The following is a 16,992-nucleotide window of genomic DNA, read 5'->3' on the forward strand; positions in this document are numbered from 1 at the left end:
CAAAATAAGTAAGCAGTGTGGAGGATAAAAGACTGATCAAAAATCACTAGTGCTTCCAGCCCCCAAAGCTCATCAAATAACACAGTTGCAAACTTCTTGCAGGTGACTTTCACACAGTCAAATTACACTAGCCAGTATGGCTCCAAGCCAGTTCTACCACTTGCACTAATTCAGTGCAAATACATTCTAACTGGTCTACCAGGCTCCTACATGGATAGTAAAAAAATTAAATTCAGCCTACTCTTATAGACTGAACCTGCTCTGAGAACATCATGACTGGAGTCAGCCTGCTTCAATATACTAAAAAGCATGAGGACCTTTTTTTTTTTTTTGTAAATAAACATGGTCCCTAAGATTGTGTTTCTTACATCTTTGTGGCAACCAGCTGCTCTGATTTACAAAATAACCAAACTCTTCTATATGCAACGACCTATCAAGCATTGGAGAATTAGACCTTCTACCTGGCTGGAGATCAATGTAATCTAAGGCAGACTGCTAATATGACACACCATAATACCAATAAAAAAGATCCTATTAAAAACATGTGGGAACAGACTTCCTGCACTCATACACACTTAAATTTTGAGGAACATAAAAGAAGATCAGGGGTGACATATGAATCCTACCTGGTTTTATGGTGGAGTAATAATCAGTGATGTCAAGAGCTTCTGTTAAAAAAAAAATAAATTAAAATTAAGCTTTCACATTTTAACTTAAAAAGCCTATGGAATACATGTCATAAACCCAAGTTTCCTAATTTCTACTTTAGGCTCTGTCTTCCCAGGAGAAGTGTAAACACATGGGGAAATTAAGTTACTTTCAGCATGGGAAATGAAAAAGCAGCATTCTAAATAAGATCCATCTAATCAGCTGTTTATGTCCCCACATATGCCAGTCACTCTAGTCTCCCTATTATTCAGTGTAGAAGGTGGTGCTTTTAAGGTGTGATTCCCATTTAACTTATTCTACATGGGCACTTCAGCTTAAGACAAATTATGTTCTAAAAATGTGTCTTTCTCTCCATGAAGAATAGCAGGATGCCTAGCTTCTATACAGACATGTAGGAATCTGTACTGATATGGAATGGACCTAATCCTTGTTTTCAAATGCAAACCTCAGGGAAAAAAGGGGTAGCAAGTTGTTCTGATTGAGTCTTTACTGATCCCATCTGGCGATTCATTGCAAGAACATGTATTATGTAAATATCTTTAAGGAACAGGGTGTACATTTTAGTTCTGTAAAATACTTTCCATAGAATCAGAAAGTACAGAAAACATTCTGTCTATAGATACATCAACAAAGTACATACTTGCTAAAAATAAATATACTCAGTTTGGGCTTTGGAAAGCAATGTAATATTGTGAATAAAACAAAAGGTTAACAACCCAGTGTCTGTTAAATGCACTACAAAACTCTACCCATGGAGATTTAAAATACAGATTGGGAATAAATACAAATTTTAAGATAATGTTAAAAGATAATTTGGAATAAACAAATCCCAGCTATTAAAAAAAAAAAAAAAAGACAACAAACATCTCCATTCAGACCTTACTTTCTTCATGCTAATTGTTACCTGCAGTTTGTGTAGTCTCCTCTGAAGTCATATCTGAAGAAGAAAAATTAATAACAGTAAAAACAATAAAAATAAAATAGAAATCTAAAAGAAAAATCTAAATCTAACTAAATCTAAATAAGATATACATTAATAAAATCTCGCCTGAAAGACTAATAGGATACATGATAAAAGTAATAATAGAAGATTCTGAAAAAAAAAAGATGATATGAATTTTGGAGAAGAAAGATCAAGCATGCAACCCTTCAAAAAGGAATGGAATATTTTTTATCTAAGTGCCATTTTAAGAACAACTGCAGTGCTTTCTAAAAATGCTCACATTATTTCAATACAAATATTTAAAATAATGTTCACATTATTTCAAAAATCTGAGTATCTGAATGCAAACAGCTGGTAATTGAGTTCCTTCAGATAAGTTTCTTTTATTGGTTTCATTATTTCAGAAGATGCAGATGAATCTGGCATATCCAACAGCAGTAACTGCTTAGCCCCAAGGACCTCTTCCTCCACAAACTCACAACATTCATGAGCAGAGATCACACCCTGGGTTTGGTAAACTGTCTCTCCAATAAAACTATTTTTGCCAATAACTATATATAAATAAAATAGAGTGAGGATGCAATTTTTTTTTCAGCTACATCAAATGAAAAAAAAAAATTACTTTAGGACAACATGAGAAAGTTTAAAGGTTATTCAGGAAGGATGTGCTTAGTAAGCACATTTTAGGTGTCAGCACAGGAATACAAAGAGGACCACTTTATAACACTCCAATATGACAACTTAGTGACTTTTTAAAAATGGGCCAGAGTAGTTTCATAACAGAACAACGTTATGCTTTCCAAACTTCTTTACTCAAAGCTTCACTGTCATTAGCAGAAGCAGTATGTTAAGTATAATAAAGAAAAGTTGGTGGCTCTGCATAAAGACTGCATATCAAGGAAAAAGAAAACAATCTACTTCATTACTTGAAAAGGCCAAGGGGGCTTTTCTTTCTGATATATTTAGTTCAACTAGACTAGCCATTTTGAACCTTTTGAAAAGTGCCCTCTTAATTCCATACTCAGTAAAAGCTAAGCCTATTTGGTTCTTAAGTAACAATCCTGAAGACAACTAACAGGCAGCCAAAATATGAGGAATCAGAATGAAAACTAAATACTGACTTCATTTATTTGGTTTTATTTGGTATTATTTGGCTTCGTATAAAATACAACAAATATTGAATTGGCTGCAGTTGTTAAAGATGAACCTGAACCATTCTCAGAGAAAGACTGTATCTGTAAAAGAACAAAAGCATGTGTGTTGTGTCTTTATTATTTCTTTTCTCCAGAGTACAATATGTCAGTATACATTAAGCAAGAAAGCAACTGGCTTTCACACAGCTATTTCTGTGTGTCTACATTCTTAATTTTTAAAAAATGCTTTCATAGATGATGTTCATCACCTCTGGTCCCAGAAGCCATTCGTCTCGTGTGTGTTTGTGTGTGCATGTGTGCACGTGTGTGTGTGTATGTGCGTGCGTGTGTGTGTGCAGTACACCACACTGCATGAAATGACATATGCACATCTGCTAGGGTGGGAGGAGATGTAAGGGAGCTCGATCGCTGCAGTATTCCTCCTCTGCCATCTCTGCAAACTGCTCACTGTTTACGTTACTGGACAAAAGGCTCCTGATCAAACAACCTGCACCTACTTCATCCCCAAGCATCACTGCCATGAGTGATCCTATAAGGTAAACTATTTCATTACAAAGTAGAATGAAGAAATTAATTTTCTCTTCAAAAAATATACAATGAAAACATAAACTGTTGGAACTCAATTACTATACGACTTTTCTGCATTATCTCAGATAAGAGCAGATTTTTCTAACAGGAAATAACAAACAGTGCAGTAATCAGTAAAGTCCTGATTTTCTTACCAGAAATAGTTGCTGCAGCTGTTTCTCCGGAATTTGCAGCTTTTGCTTCAGACAGAAAAAAAAAAAAAAAAAAAAAAAGAGGGGGGAAAAAAAGGACGATAATGAAGTTTCAGACACATACATAATCATCCTCAGCAGCCTTTCCTTATATTATCTAAAGTTTACTTCATTCACCAGAAGAGGGCAACACCTGCTTATCAGAACACTTCCAGGTTGTCAAAAAAGGCCTATGTAGCAATCTCTGATTAAAAAAAAAACAAACCATTTTTATGAATTCAAATATAATTCAACTGAAGATTATTTATTTTCAACAAATACTGTACAGTCTGCATTGTGTAAGGTTAAGAAAACAAAAATCATTGACCCAAGTTATGTGCCACACTAGCCTGAAAGCTGTATGGCTACCCTGAGCATCTTGCTAATTCTGGAAATGGGAATCAAGCATACATAACCAGATGGCTGTATTTGGGTATGAAGAACTCTTTTCGGACTTTGTATAATAACACTGAGACTTGCCATTTAAAATTTATCCCATACATATCTCTTCTCCTTTCTATCCTGCAAAAAGCAGCATTACAAAATGCTAATTTATTTCAAATTTGAATCTCTGATCTTGATAGGAGCCAGCCAATTATTCATGTAAAAAACACTAGCCACTAAATCTTTGATGTTGTTACAGTCAGTATTTTGATCAAAAAGTAATTAGGAAATTTGATAGCTGGTTCACATAGCAAATTCAAGGTTAGCCCTTTCATTCACTGAGTGGTTTTTGACAGTGCCATGGACAAGTCAAGTCACAGCTATCACATAAGTATCATCTAAAGAACAGCTGTCTGCAAATATGAAGCAATACTTTAAAAATATACTTAAGGTACTTTGACGTCTTCTCTAAAAACTCAAAAGTCATCCTCTAATGTTACTTACAATATACTATTTATACTGTAAAGCCTTTCCTACTGTTGTAGAAAATTTAAGTCAGAGATACCAAAAGTCTCTGCAGAAATCCAAATTTTTTTGTTTAAACATAGTAAACAAGGAGTTTCTGAAATGCTAATCACTCACATGATTCCTTGCTCAGACTATTTTGCTTGCCTTACTGAAAACTAGTAATACCTTCTTTCCAAAGGATAAATGTAAATATAATTTCTTCAGTGAAAGGCGAATTGGAGTCATCTCAGTGACCTTATTTTCATTTTCTCTGGAGAATTACTGATGCTATTTGCACCATGAAACATGCTAATAAGCCACCAGCATGGTATGGATAATTAATTTGCAAATATTTACATATTCTTAATTATCACCATTAATTAAAAAGTAACAGTAGCAGCAATCTTCCTATGCACTTTCTAAAATACAAGAACAATGGGGGAAAATTACACAGAACCTCCATATATCTGTTACCTGGTTTTTGCTAGGCAACATAGCAGCAGTTTCAACTACAAAGGAAGATATTTTAGGAGCAGAAGTTTTTATATGTATTTGTACACATGCATATATATACACACTTTTTTAAACATAACCATTTTAGATGTGCTGTCCATCTTAATTCAAGCCAGTTTGCAAAACTACTTTGCATCCATTGAGAAATGAGTGTCGCGTCCTTTTGAAAGCTGGAAGTTGAACTCAAAATCGAGTCCAATTTTTTACTCATTTTATCACTTTTATATTTATGAAAGACACACATTAAGGTCTGAGCTTTCCCACTGCCCTTTCACTGTCAATGTCTTCAGAAACCCTCTCAGCATATTTGCTTGAGTGAAGATGAAGTAGACTAAATGGCAGCAACCAAAAATGTAGCAGGTACACACAGCTGTGCTTTCACACAGTTATTTTTGTAAAAATGTGGTAGAGAAATGCTGACAAATTATTCAAGAAGTGGAATTTTATTAATACAAAGAGAAACAGAGAAATTAAACCAAGAAAAAGCAGTTGGGTAAGACGGGGATGCTTTATTCCATACGTATTTACGCATTACATGAGATGTACTTTGAGAATACATCTACATCGTGATATGCATCTACATCATGTAGATGCTCACCTGCTCAAAAGCTGCATCACCAAAGAACATATAAACAATGAGCAGATAGATTAGGCTGCCAGAAATGAAGCAGCTCAGGTGGACCTGGACTGGGAATGAAAAGGTGAGCTATTTCTAGCTCAATGGGCCCATGAAACATGTCCCTAGGGACACCTAGGGAGAGGTGGAACATACAGATGAGCTCTTGATCAAGGTGTGGATCTGACAATTAAAGCTATCACACAGGCTACCCGTGAATGTGAAACATGTGCTGTAATCAAGTGAGCCAAGTGACTAAAGTCTCCCTGGAATAAAAGATGGTGACTGGGCCTAGCAGATTGATTACATCAGACTACTGCTGCGAACCTCCCACTAAGGCAAGTGTTATATGATTCCCATGGTGGAGGCAACTAGCAGGTGGATAGAAGCATACCCTGCAGACTATGCCACCACCCAAAACATTATCCTTAGCCTTGAAAAACAAGTGGCAACAAAGCACAACAAACGGTTAAGGCACTATCACCTACTTCAGCACCCTTGATAGCTGACACCCTGCCTGTTGGGGCAAGGAGGAAGAGATATTCTCTTCAAGTCACTGAATGTGGTGGGACACTAGCCACAGCGAAGATGCAGGCCCACGGAATCACAGAGGAAGAAAGATTCTCTTTGAATTGCTGGAGCTGGTGGGATGGTTTCTCCACAGTGCCTTGATAGCCAGCCATTCCATCATCACCAAGGTGTTGGCATATGACACTGGTGCGTACTGTACTAACCTCTGCCACATGACCCATGTGCAATGGACGTCATCCAGATCTTTGGAGACCTGGCTGTTGTCTAAGTTGCTGTAAACTACCTCCACCACAGCTAATTCCCTCAGATACTGGACACCTTCCTTCTTCCACCAGTGGTGGTCCACTTGCATCTGTAGTCTACACCACCATCCTTGGAATCTGAACCCACTGATCCAAGTTAAAATCTCTGTTGGACCTCCAGCAACCAACCAGTTGGAGTGACACACAGGAAAGTGCTCTGATAGAGCAAATTCCTGGATAGCAAGGTATGTGGGAGAATCTGGGCAGATGCCAAGACCAGTTTTCACCTCTGATGACTTGAGAGTTTACACCTGAACAGGCATGGAATCCTGCTGAAATGGCAGACCACTTGAAGGAAGGATGTCTTGCTTACACCAAAGTCAGACAGAGACTTTTGGTGCTGTGGCCTGGCCTATGCCTACCAGGCCTGTGTCCAACACCCTAGAAGAAGCAAGAGGGTCTCTGGATCTAAGGACATACAAATGGATGGTGTGCCTAAACCAGAAACACAACCCTAACCATAACAGCCACTCCTGCAGTCAAGCGGAAACAGTGGAAGTGGAGGCTGACTCAGTTAATGAATGAGGAAGAAGATTCAGAAAAGGCAGCCTGTTCTGCAGCAGGGCAGCCACAAGAACAGGAGTGGGAAGTGACAGAAATCGTAAGAGACATAAAGCACCCAATCCCTATTCTTGATCAAGCTGTGAGATATGCACAAAGATTACAGCTGCCAGCCAGGGAAGCAAATTGCTGACTGGTTGCTCCAATGCTGAAATAGTGTGGCCAACGATCAGGAGTAAGAGAGTACATGAGAGCTTGATGAGATGTAAAGAAATGTCAGTTCATGTTTACTGAATGTCATACACTGCATGAAGTTAAAAGCATCAACTCTGAAATATGGCAGGATGAATACATGGAAATCAGATTAATTGCACTATGTTTAATGTTTTAGGCATTTTCCTTTAAATTAACTGTTAGTTTTAGTTGATTTGCATCCTGGGTAGAAATGTTCGCATGTAAAAGGAGGGAAGGAGAGGGAGAACCAATATTCTAAGTAAAATAATACACATTGATTATGTAAAAAGTCTAAGTAAAAAATTACATCTTCATACGTTATCAGCCCACTGAATTTAAACTATTTCAGTAAAGAGAAAACCAAGTTACATCACACATCTCATTTGAGACAACTAGGATTCAGACTATAGAGAAATACAATTAGTCTTTTAAACATCTAGCACTATGTGAACTCCACAGATCATGAAAGCTTGGCTATAACCTTAATTTTTACAGTCAATTTTCAGGAAAATTAAGACTTCTCACTATATAGTAAAATACATGATCCTATGAGGTATGTGTTCTAGAGCTCTTATGTATAGGCATTGTTACTTTAACACTGTACAGTGATTATGTATTACGCCACCTATAAAATTATTTTCTTAACACCTAGTGTGGTTTTAGGGATGACCCTTAAGATACAATACCAACTTTAAATAATATGCAGAAGTGAAGCAGTAGTCAGATAAAACTGTTCTGTATTGTTCAAACAGTAAATAGTTTTTTTTAAGGTAGAATGGGTTGAGTAAAAATAATTGAGTCAATTCTATATGAAGTGGCCCTTTGGATAGAGAAGAATGTATCCTTCCATATGTGGGTAAACTGGCTTTCCTCCCACATGAAGTGAATTCCACCTCCAAAAATTTACCTGACACTGATTCTGTCTTACTAAGTGGTTAGCACCTTGTGCAGAAGCCCTTATCTTCAATCAAAGGGTGCTGGAGGAAATTAAATTCTCAAAAGCAACCCACCTCTTGAAGTATTCAGCATCTCACAGAAAAGACCACCACACTGCTTCCTCTGCCCGCTGAAAAAATTTAAAAAACCTGCCTGTGGAATCTGACTTTAAGGGCTTTCTCACATACTCTTGAGGAGCCAGTATAGACATCATCACTGTAGACTAACTGCATTTCCCATCCTCCGTATCCCTTCAACCTACTTTGTGAATTTTTGAGAATACAAGTAGTAGTATCCTGAAATAGGTAAGAAAATTGGCCGCTAACACGTTTAGCACTGTAGGTTTGTAAGAAGATAGTGAACTCTAAAAATCCCAAATGCTTTTAATGATAAGTCCAGCAGTATAGGGAGCAAAATAAGTTAAACATATGCCATGGATATGGAGCTGGCAAATGCAGCAAGTGATGATGGCATGCATAATTTGAAGGGCACTTTTTTCTGGACACAAATCTAACCATGACTTCTCTTACAGCACAATATTCACATGCCGACAGGTGGTAGAAATTATCCGTGAGAATGAGACTTGTCACTGATCAAGGTACAGCATTAAGTTCACTAATCAAGTCTTTCATCAGAATCACCTTTGCATAGAGAAAGAGGGAATGAGGAGAGGCTGTCATACATTATTTAATTTCACTTACATTTGTCAACCCTTCTTTTTTGTTGTGTTTAAGAACTAGAAAAGAAAGTGAATAGGGTTTATTTGGAGAAAGATTAAAGTCCAATCTAAAATATTCCTAAAGTTGACATGTAAAAAGGAAAGTAAAATAACCCAAAGTATGCTAATTACAACCTAAGAGAAAATGTATTTCCTTTTGGTTGTTCACAATCAATAAGAGCAAGAAAAATCCTTACTATATGAAACCTCATTTTATTTGCTCCATGCATTTTTATTTGCAATATTTTTAATTTAGTATTATCAAATCAACATACCTAATATCCTATTTCAAAATTAGACATTACATATTTTAGCAAAACTTTTCTACATTTTCTCTAATAGAGAACACTCCCAAGGATCCAAACAGCAAATAAATAGGCAAATAACATTATTCAGTATTATTCTTTGCTTTTCGGGCAAGGGAGACAGAATAGATCTCCACAAGAACTGTCTTTTTCTGATGGAAAAGACAACTGCATTAAATGAGAGAAGCACCAGTTTCTGTTACTAACATGCATCATTAGAAACAAAAGCAGCAAGTCCCTTACTGTCTTCATAACACTTTGCACTGTTCTGACACAAATTGGTAGCTAAGCCAACTTGAGAATCCCATCTAGCATAGGCACAGGAAACTGTTCCACTGGTATGAAACCTGTTTAGCAACTCTTGCCATTGCTCCATACCACAGCTGCAAAATGCTTACCCGGGAATCAGTATTTGCACTGTGATAACCTTCATTTCCCATAATGACTCTGTATGACAATTAGAACCAGTGTAACTTTAGCAGCTCCAGTCTGGTAGGAGACTGAATCCATTAATACAGTACTTAAGGCTAGGTCCACAAACTGATGTGTCTCTCAAAGAGACCAGTGACTGGCCCTGTCTACAAAATTGCCCTGTGCTTACATCATTCCTTAGCATGACAGATCTTAACTACCAGTCTACTGGCTCTGTTAGGATGGCATGGTCTAGACATGTCCTGCTGAAGCTGCTCCACCAAGTAAAGCATAATTCAAAAATTAATTCAGCCAAAGAGAAAGAAAGGGAGAAGGAGGTTTTGTAACACAGTGGTCAAGATGGGATGGATGGTTCTGGTCCCTGCACCAAAGGCACTTATAGCATTCCTTTTGTTCAGTAACTTAGACACAGGATACAGAAAAAAACCTTAAATTATGAACAGTGTACAATGTTCTATCTCCAACTGGAAGACTGAAAAATATCCTCTTTTTCTCCCTACCTACAATCTAACTTATGATCAGTACACATTTTCTTAAAATTTTTGGAAAGGCAACACCCTTTCTGATTCACCTGTCTTCAGGCAACCCACTCTGCCAGAAGCAGTTCAGTTTTTCCAGGGTGGAGGAGTGAGAAGCAGCTAAAACCCGGCTGCAGACAACACTGTGCAAGAACTAAGTTAGTGGCAGCTGCTTCTTGCTCCCCTATCTCAGGGGAATAGTATTGCTGCTAATATTGTTTTACCTAACACTTCATGATCACTTTTAAACATTTGCAGAAAGCATCCTTTGAGCAAGTCTGAGACAGCAACTAGAGTGCTTTCTTAGGAGAAGAAGAACCTGAACTGTAGTGAACTAGAGCCTCCACACGGACACCCAGTCTGCCCAGTTCGTGTGGTGTGGAGGGGCAGGGGATGGTTCAGCAAGAAGGGTTATGCCTGCTGGACTCCGTCTCTCAGGACAGATCACAAGGGGCAGTTATTTCTTGTCAGGTCCAGACATGAGATAGGCACTGGACATTTAAGGCACAGCAACAGCCCTGGCAATCCATAGAAGATAACATTACTGGCAGGAAAACATACATTTATGGACTTACATGTTCTGCAGCCTAGATGACAAGTTTAGGAAATTAAGTGCCTAAAATTTTACTTATGTTAACTGAAAAACATGCCAAAAATGAGAACAGTATGTATTATCACCCAGGACTACTTCAAACTAAAGGTACCCTTCGCCATGTCAGCTCTCACAAACAGATCAACAGCAGAATCCGAATGGAAGAATCCCAAGGGACACTTTTGTGGCTATGTAATATGGTCTCCCCATGCCACAGTACCTGGCTGACACCACAGAATGTCATAACAACAACTGTGATTGCTGATAATATCAGTTTTGACTTACAAATACACACAAAAATACCAGGAAATTAATAAAAAACTGATTTTCTAGATAAGACGTGATAGCAAGCTTAGTGCTGAAAGTTTTTTCACCGAAAATTCAACAGATCCAGGCAGGGCAATTGATTTGCATTAAAAATCCTCATCAGAAATGACAAATTGGAAGTTTTCATTCAAAATAGATACATAATATCACTTTCTGGCTTAGAAAAAAATAATTAAAGCCATTTTACATCAAAAAGTAGATTCCACACTGCATTTTTAAGTCTACAAATTCTCATCTAAACATTCTCACAGACAACAGTTATCAGTATGTATTATACCAGTTACAGTACTGTGCAGCAACTACCGTCCATTTGTATTCAGTGTTACTAGGATACAGTCAATATGAAAATGCCTGGCATTAATATATTTCACAGGAGTTGCTTATGAACAAAACTGAGTTAGCCCAAACAGCAAAATTTCAAAATGGTGCTGTTCTAAAATCCATCTGTTTACAGAAATAGGCACTGAAAACACAACATTCAATTCTCATATTCAGATTAAATCCGTATTTTCTATTAAGAGATTGGGTTCCTTTAACATTTGATAAACCTTTCAGGTGGATAAACATTCTGCCAAAATGAACCATCCTGTCATACAAGGCATTAATAACAGTAACACGTAAAAATCCTCCCCAATTGTTTCACTGTAGACATTAGTCCATATTGACTTTTTATGTAAGTTAGATTTTGAGGTACATTGAGTAAGTTTATAAGGTAAAACTAAGTGCAATCTTAATTTTATGTTTTGGTGCCTCTTATGACACCTCGTGTCTGCTTTGACTCTTAGCAGTGGTACCATGGAAGAAAGGATGAGTCATCATTGGCTACTGGACAGAAGCAAATGTAAGAAAATTATGAAAGTGCTTGTTCACACCAGGCTGTCACTTTGGCCAGTTCATTTTAGTATCCTTAACAGAAAATTTAGGTGCAATATTTTTAACTCAGTTTTGATGTTACACAGGTTTTTGTATTAGATACTGAGGTGAATCAAATCACCTCTTCTCTGGTAGGCTGATGTCCAAAAAGCTACTTCTTTTGATATCACAGAAGAGGAAAGCAACAAGAGCAAAGAAAGGGAAGGTCAAACATGCATTCTGTTAATAGGTAAAAAGTAGAGTGGTACATGACTCATCAGATAGGCACTCCAGAGTTACGTATTTTTTTTCCCTGTCACATTTACTTCCTTTAACAGCTTCTACAGGTTTCTGTATTATTCTGTCCTTACAGTTTTAGAAAGAAAATTATATTGGGGCAAATAGTTTAGTTTTTCATCTCCAGCTTTCACGATCCAGTCAGTAAGCGTAACAATATGGTCCAAAGTTTGGTACCCAACAGACTGGGATGCAGACTGGATGAGTGGGTGAGTGGCAGCTACATTTCCACCTTCTGCCTGCGGTGAAGCCTTGGGACTCCACCCACCCTTCCAAGAAAGCTGATCCTGTCATCAGAAGTGCACACCACTTGGGAAATCTTTAAAAGGGATTACATGAGCCTAAATCATACCTCCTATCGCCCACACCTGCACACTAGAACAGCCTGAACTGAAGTTTTCCTCTTTGACCATGCAAAGGCAAAATAGTCACACAGGGCACCGGTCACTTCCCATTTTTCCCACCACTATTAATCTGCTGTGTTCTCGCAAGCCTGGAAACCTCCTCCAGCAACACCAGTAGCAGGCTCAGCAATACTGGGAGTGAAAAGGATACATGGAAAAGAGAGGGCAACACTTTCATCTTGAAGGTTGGACAGGACAGTTTAGAAAAATCTAAAATGCCACAATATAGACACTGAATTGTATTAATGTAAAAATCTGCAACCAAAAGGAACAGGCACTGGACTCCTACTAAAAGTTAAGTCATTGTTACCACAAATGAAATGAGAGTGCTTTACTGTCAGTGATGTTATTTACATTTATGCCGTAAATAATTTATTTATTCACTGAAATTTGTAAAAAGATATCTCTGTGCTCTTTGCATAAATCTCTGTGTTCCTTGCATAAATACAGTGTAACAGTTTGGATATTTATATTTGGATTAAGAACATTACTGTTTAATGTGTAACTGGAATTATTAATGTTTAAACAGTACATTTTTTCCAGTTGTCAAGTTATTATTAAAGGCAACTTGCAAATATCCCATGTAAAAATTGAAAACTGAAGAGCGGGTACTCACAGATGACTAAAATTTCTTTTCAAGCATTTAGTATTTTAAACTCACCTATTTTCTTGTGGGTTTGTATTCTCTTAAATCACCCAGAGCTTTATATTACTTAGTGCACTTTTTTCTTGGATTATGCAGAGATAATAGTGGTATCATTCATATTGTCCACATTAAAGTATGTAGCTAAATAAGAATCAATCATCGAGGAACAAGATATTTTCCAACGTTGGCATTTGGAACGGTGAGCACATCTGTCTCCACTTACATATTTTTAAATACCAGGAGATGATCTTTAAAGTGAGATACATTCGATCTGTGGCACTCTTTCTCCATATCACAGCTGTTATGCTACTTCTTATTCTCAACAAAAGGAGAATTATCAAAGGAACCTGAGGAATGTAAGTGGAAGGTTAGTGACGCACGGTGTGCAGGGCCTCCTTCCCTCTTTGGCCCTACCTGCAGTATTTACACCAGCTCAGCATGCAATGGCTACACCAAGAAGAGAACCAGAAGACTGAGTGACTGAAAGAAGCAAGAGTTGCATCTTTAACTCAGATCTACAAGTCTGATATTGCTAAGTTCTATTAGTCCAAAAAATGGGCTCAGCCTTCACCACAAACTAGAAAGCAGTCAGATATGTCCTTTCTTGCAAATCTTCAGATGCATAAAATATGTAGCTACTGCAAAGGTAATCCCGTCCACTTCTGGGCAGTGAACTTCTTGGTTAAAGTTAATCATGCCTTTAAGTGCTAAACATGCGTGTAAATCTTATCAGAATCAGGATTCTGGTCTTTATTAGACCTCACGTGGTTAAGAAAAAGCTAAACACATTTTTGGTAATCTGAAAATTATTATAAAAATAAATAATAAAACCAAAAGAAAAATAATCTGAAGAGTCAACAAGAAGGCAGGAAAAGGAGGGATGGAAACAAGCTAATACTGTGACATTAAGTAAATCTAGACTTATTCATGAAGTGGATCACTGCCTATGAGACAAAAATTAGATAATGGCTTACACTGCACAAAGATTCTGAGTGGTTAAGCAAAGGAGAAATCACAGAAAGCATGGTAACTTTTGACTGAACGGTTTTCAAATTGTTGTTTTATGTTGGCACAAAATGCTAACCAGGTCATAATAAAAATCCTGAAACTTGTCCTCCAGCACAATTATGACTGTAATGAACCACTTCCTTTTCACCTTTTGTGCCTACACGGGAGACATAGCCCTTTCCTAAGCTTTAGTCCTTTGCCAATTACATTCTTTGCAGATGCAAAATCAGGTATTTCTGAGGACTTGCTACTTAAAGTCCCTCTGTTTTAACAAAAACAGAGAAGCCCCCAAAATCAGATAATTTTTACACAGCTGTACAGAGGAACTTATGAAAAGAAATCAGATTGCAAGACCAATAGCACCATCAATTAAAATTGCCTGACGATGACTATTATATGTTCCTACTGTCAATGCTTTGGTTTTGTTTAATCGTTGGACTGACATTTGCTAAGTATATGCCTTTCACAGGCTGACTTGGAGGGGGAGGGAAATCAGCTAAAATGCATCTATTCCTGAAAATAGGCAAATAAACTGTTAAAAAAAATCTAATGGACTTTTCTTCGAAAAGCTGTTATTCTCCCAAGTTATCTAGATGCGATGACTTCTATTTGGCAGTAGAGATGGCATCTGTACTGAAACAACCCTCTGTCAGCATAATTAAAGTTCAATTTGGCTAAGCAACAGAGCTTTGGAAACCACTCATCTTGCACACTCACTAGAGAGCTCTTGCAGTTAGACAAAGGATTCCACAAGTCCCTAAATCACTAATTCTAAAATCATTAATCAGTTGGGGCTGAGCTTGGGCATTGCCTAAGCAAGCTGCCTTGTGATGCTTAAGGATGCTCTATATTCCTTGGGGACAGAAAGGGCAGAAAGTGCTGGAGCTGAAAATAAGAAGGTTGTTCTTTCCGTGCCTCAGAGAAAGATAATCTGGTGCTCCATTCTGACCACGTTTTATCCCACTATCCAGACAGATCTCTCTCAGACTTTATTTGTACCAAATTTTTGTCTGGTAGCCAGAATGTTCCCCCTTTCAGCCCTCAGATGGTGTTCCTTCAAACACAGTCACACATGAACAAAAGAAAGACATCTTTTCTTTTAGCTCTTCTCCCAAATCACACAACCCAACAGAGAAGATGTGCTCCCAACTACAGCACCAGGCCAGCAGAGACATTTCATTCATTGTGATCCAGTGTTAGGCATTCTCCATGAGTCCTGGTTTGTCAGACAGACCTTTCCTGAACAGAAGGTATGTAAATTAATTATTTTTAAATGACATTGATAGAAAGCCCTAGTACTCCAAGGAGTTTGGGTTGGATGCATCCTGCTGTCATTACCACTATATGGACAGTAGACAGACACTAAAGTTTAACGTCTTTAAAGGACTGCTGCTATGCTTTTTACATTCGAATAAAAGCTGGAAAAAGCTGCAGATCCTCACATGATCTCATTGAGCATTTAGATAGAAATTACTGATAGACAAATACTTTGTAAAATCTGGAAGAGAACTGTTAGAAGCATTTGGATCAACTTTTGACAAAAATACTATTTTAAAAACAGGGGTGCAATGGTACTTACCACATGGCAATGAGTTATCCTCTTCTATTGTCTCATTATAGTCCCAATCCTCCTTCCTCCAGCGTATAACACCACTATCTTCACAGTTCAGAGATTGCTTTATATTTGCTTTATCCCACATTCTGAACATGTACAGCTCACCAGTCATGCCCAGGTTAGGTGACGTAGCTGTACCCGGCAGCTTTGAACAGCCAAGTAAGAACTTCCCCTTTCCAGGGAAATTAACTTTCCCAGTTAGTTTTTTGTTCACTTTTTTTGTTTCATTTATGAATACCTTCATCTCCTCATCTTCACCTTTCCACTGAATACATATTTGGTTCCAAGTGTTTTCATCAAGTCTTGCTGTTGTATTTATTTGATTTCCAAACAACCATATTCTCAATTTACCGTGATCTCCTGTAAGTCCAAGATCATACTTATTTGCAGAGAGATTGGTGTGAGGTGTTTCTTGATTGTATACATATGCTGTCCAGGGACTATCTGAGGAATATAGCTTGAGGCGCACACATACAATAAATTCTTTCAAGGGATGCAGAGAAATTCTTGGTGACATAATCCAAGGATCTTTGCATGCAGTCTTAAAGACGGCTTTATATTGTCCTAAGAAATCCTCCTGATCTAAATAAAGAAAAGGTGAATTGTGAAATTATTTCATTTTTAAAAGGATTGTCTATATGAATGTTATTCTTACATATTGTACTGTTCCTATTGTACTGAACCTAGGAGTTTTCAAAACAACACATTACAAAACAACCTTGTATCCTTCTCTTTTGCTTTTTCGGTACTGGGGAAGCAGCAAATTTGGAGGCTCATGAAAGCTTAGAAGTAAAACTCACAAGACAAAGGATGATCATGTAGCTCTCTAAGGCAGCACTCAAACCACAAGTGGGAGGCAAAAAGAGAATCACAGATCCTGGTTCTTGTTCCCAGTACTGCACAGGTATTTTGCATTTGGTACTGGGTAAAATACAGAAACAGAGCCAGAAGATGGGACTACAGCCCTTACTGCCTTCTCATGTCCCAGCCTTGCATCCTCTTCTCTGAATAAGATCATGCTTCTCCATGCCATTTTTTTCCAACCTTGAGATTCTTAAATCCTCTGCTGCATACTGGCAGAGTTTCAGCAAGAAAGGTAGAAAATAGCCATATTCTAGAAGAGAATGAGTTTAGGTAGCTTTCAGGAAAAATGTTTTGGAGCCACTGTTGTTTTTAATACTTAAATCCCATCCAGCCCCCTTTCCCTGTTCTCTACCAGGGCATTTACTT

The 16,992-nt window shown here is 37.7% G+C and overlaps 1 protein-coding gene across 1 annotated transcript in view; it reads right to left on the bottom strand.

Annotated features, from left to right (window-relative positions):
- ADGRG2 (adhesion G protein-coupled receptor G2) overlaps positions 1-16,992 on the bottom strand; it is a 61,877-nt gene that overhangs the window by 27,735 nt on the left and 17,150 nt on the right. Inside the window, exons 3-6 of the mRNA XM_042788578.1 lie at positions 15,727-16,344; positions 3,489-3,533; positions 1,574-1,606; positions 627-668 (exon numbers count right to left, since the gene is read on the bottom strand). Coding sequence (XP_042644512.1) covers positions 627-668; positions 1,574-1,606; positions 3,489-3,533; positions 15,727-16,344 — 738 coding nt within the window. The remainder of the gene's footprint in view (positions 1-626; positions 669-1,573; positions 1,607-3,488; positions 3,534-15,726; positions 16,345-16,992) is intronic.

The sequence above is a fragment of the Tyto alba genome, unplaced genomic scaffold, assembly GCF_018691265.1.
Source record: "Tyto alba isolate M040663 unplaced genomic scaffold, T.alba_DEE_v4.0 Super-Scaffold_14, whole genome shotgun sequence".
In the NCBI taxonomy this organism is placed as follows: domain Eukaryota; kingdom Metazoa; phylum Chordata; class Aves; order Strigiformes; family Tytonidae; genus Tyto; species Tyto alba.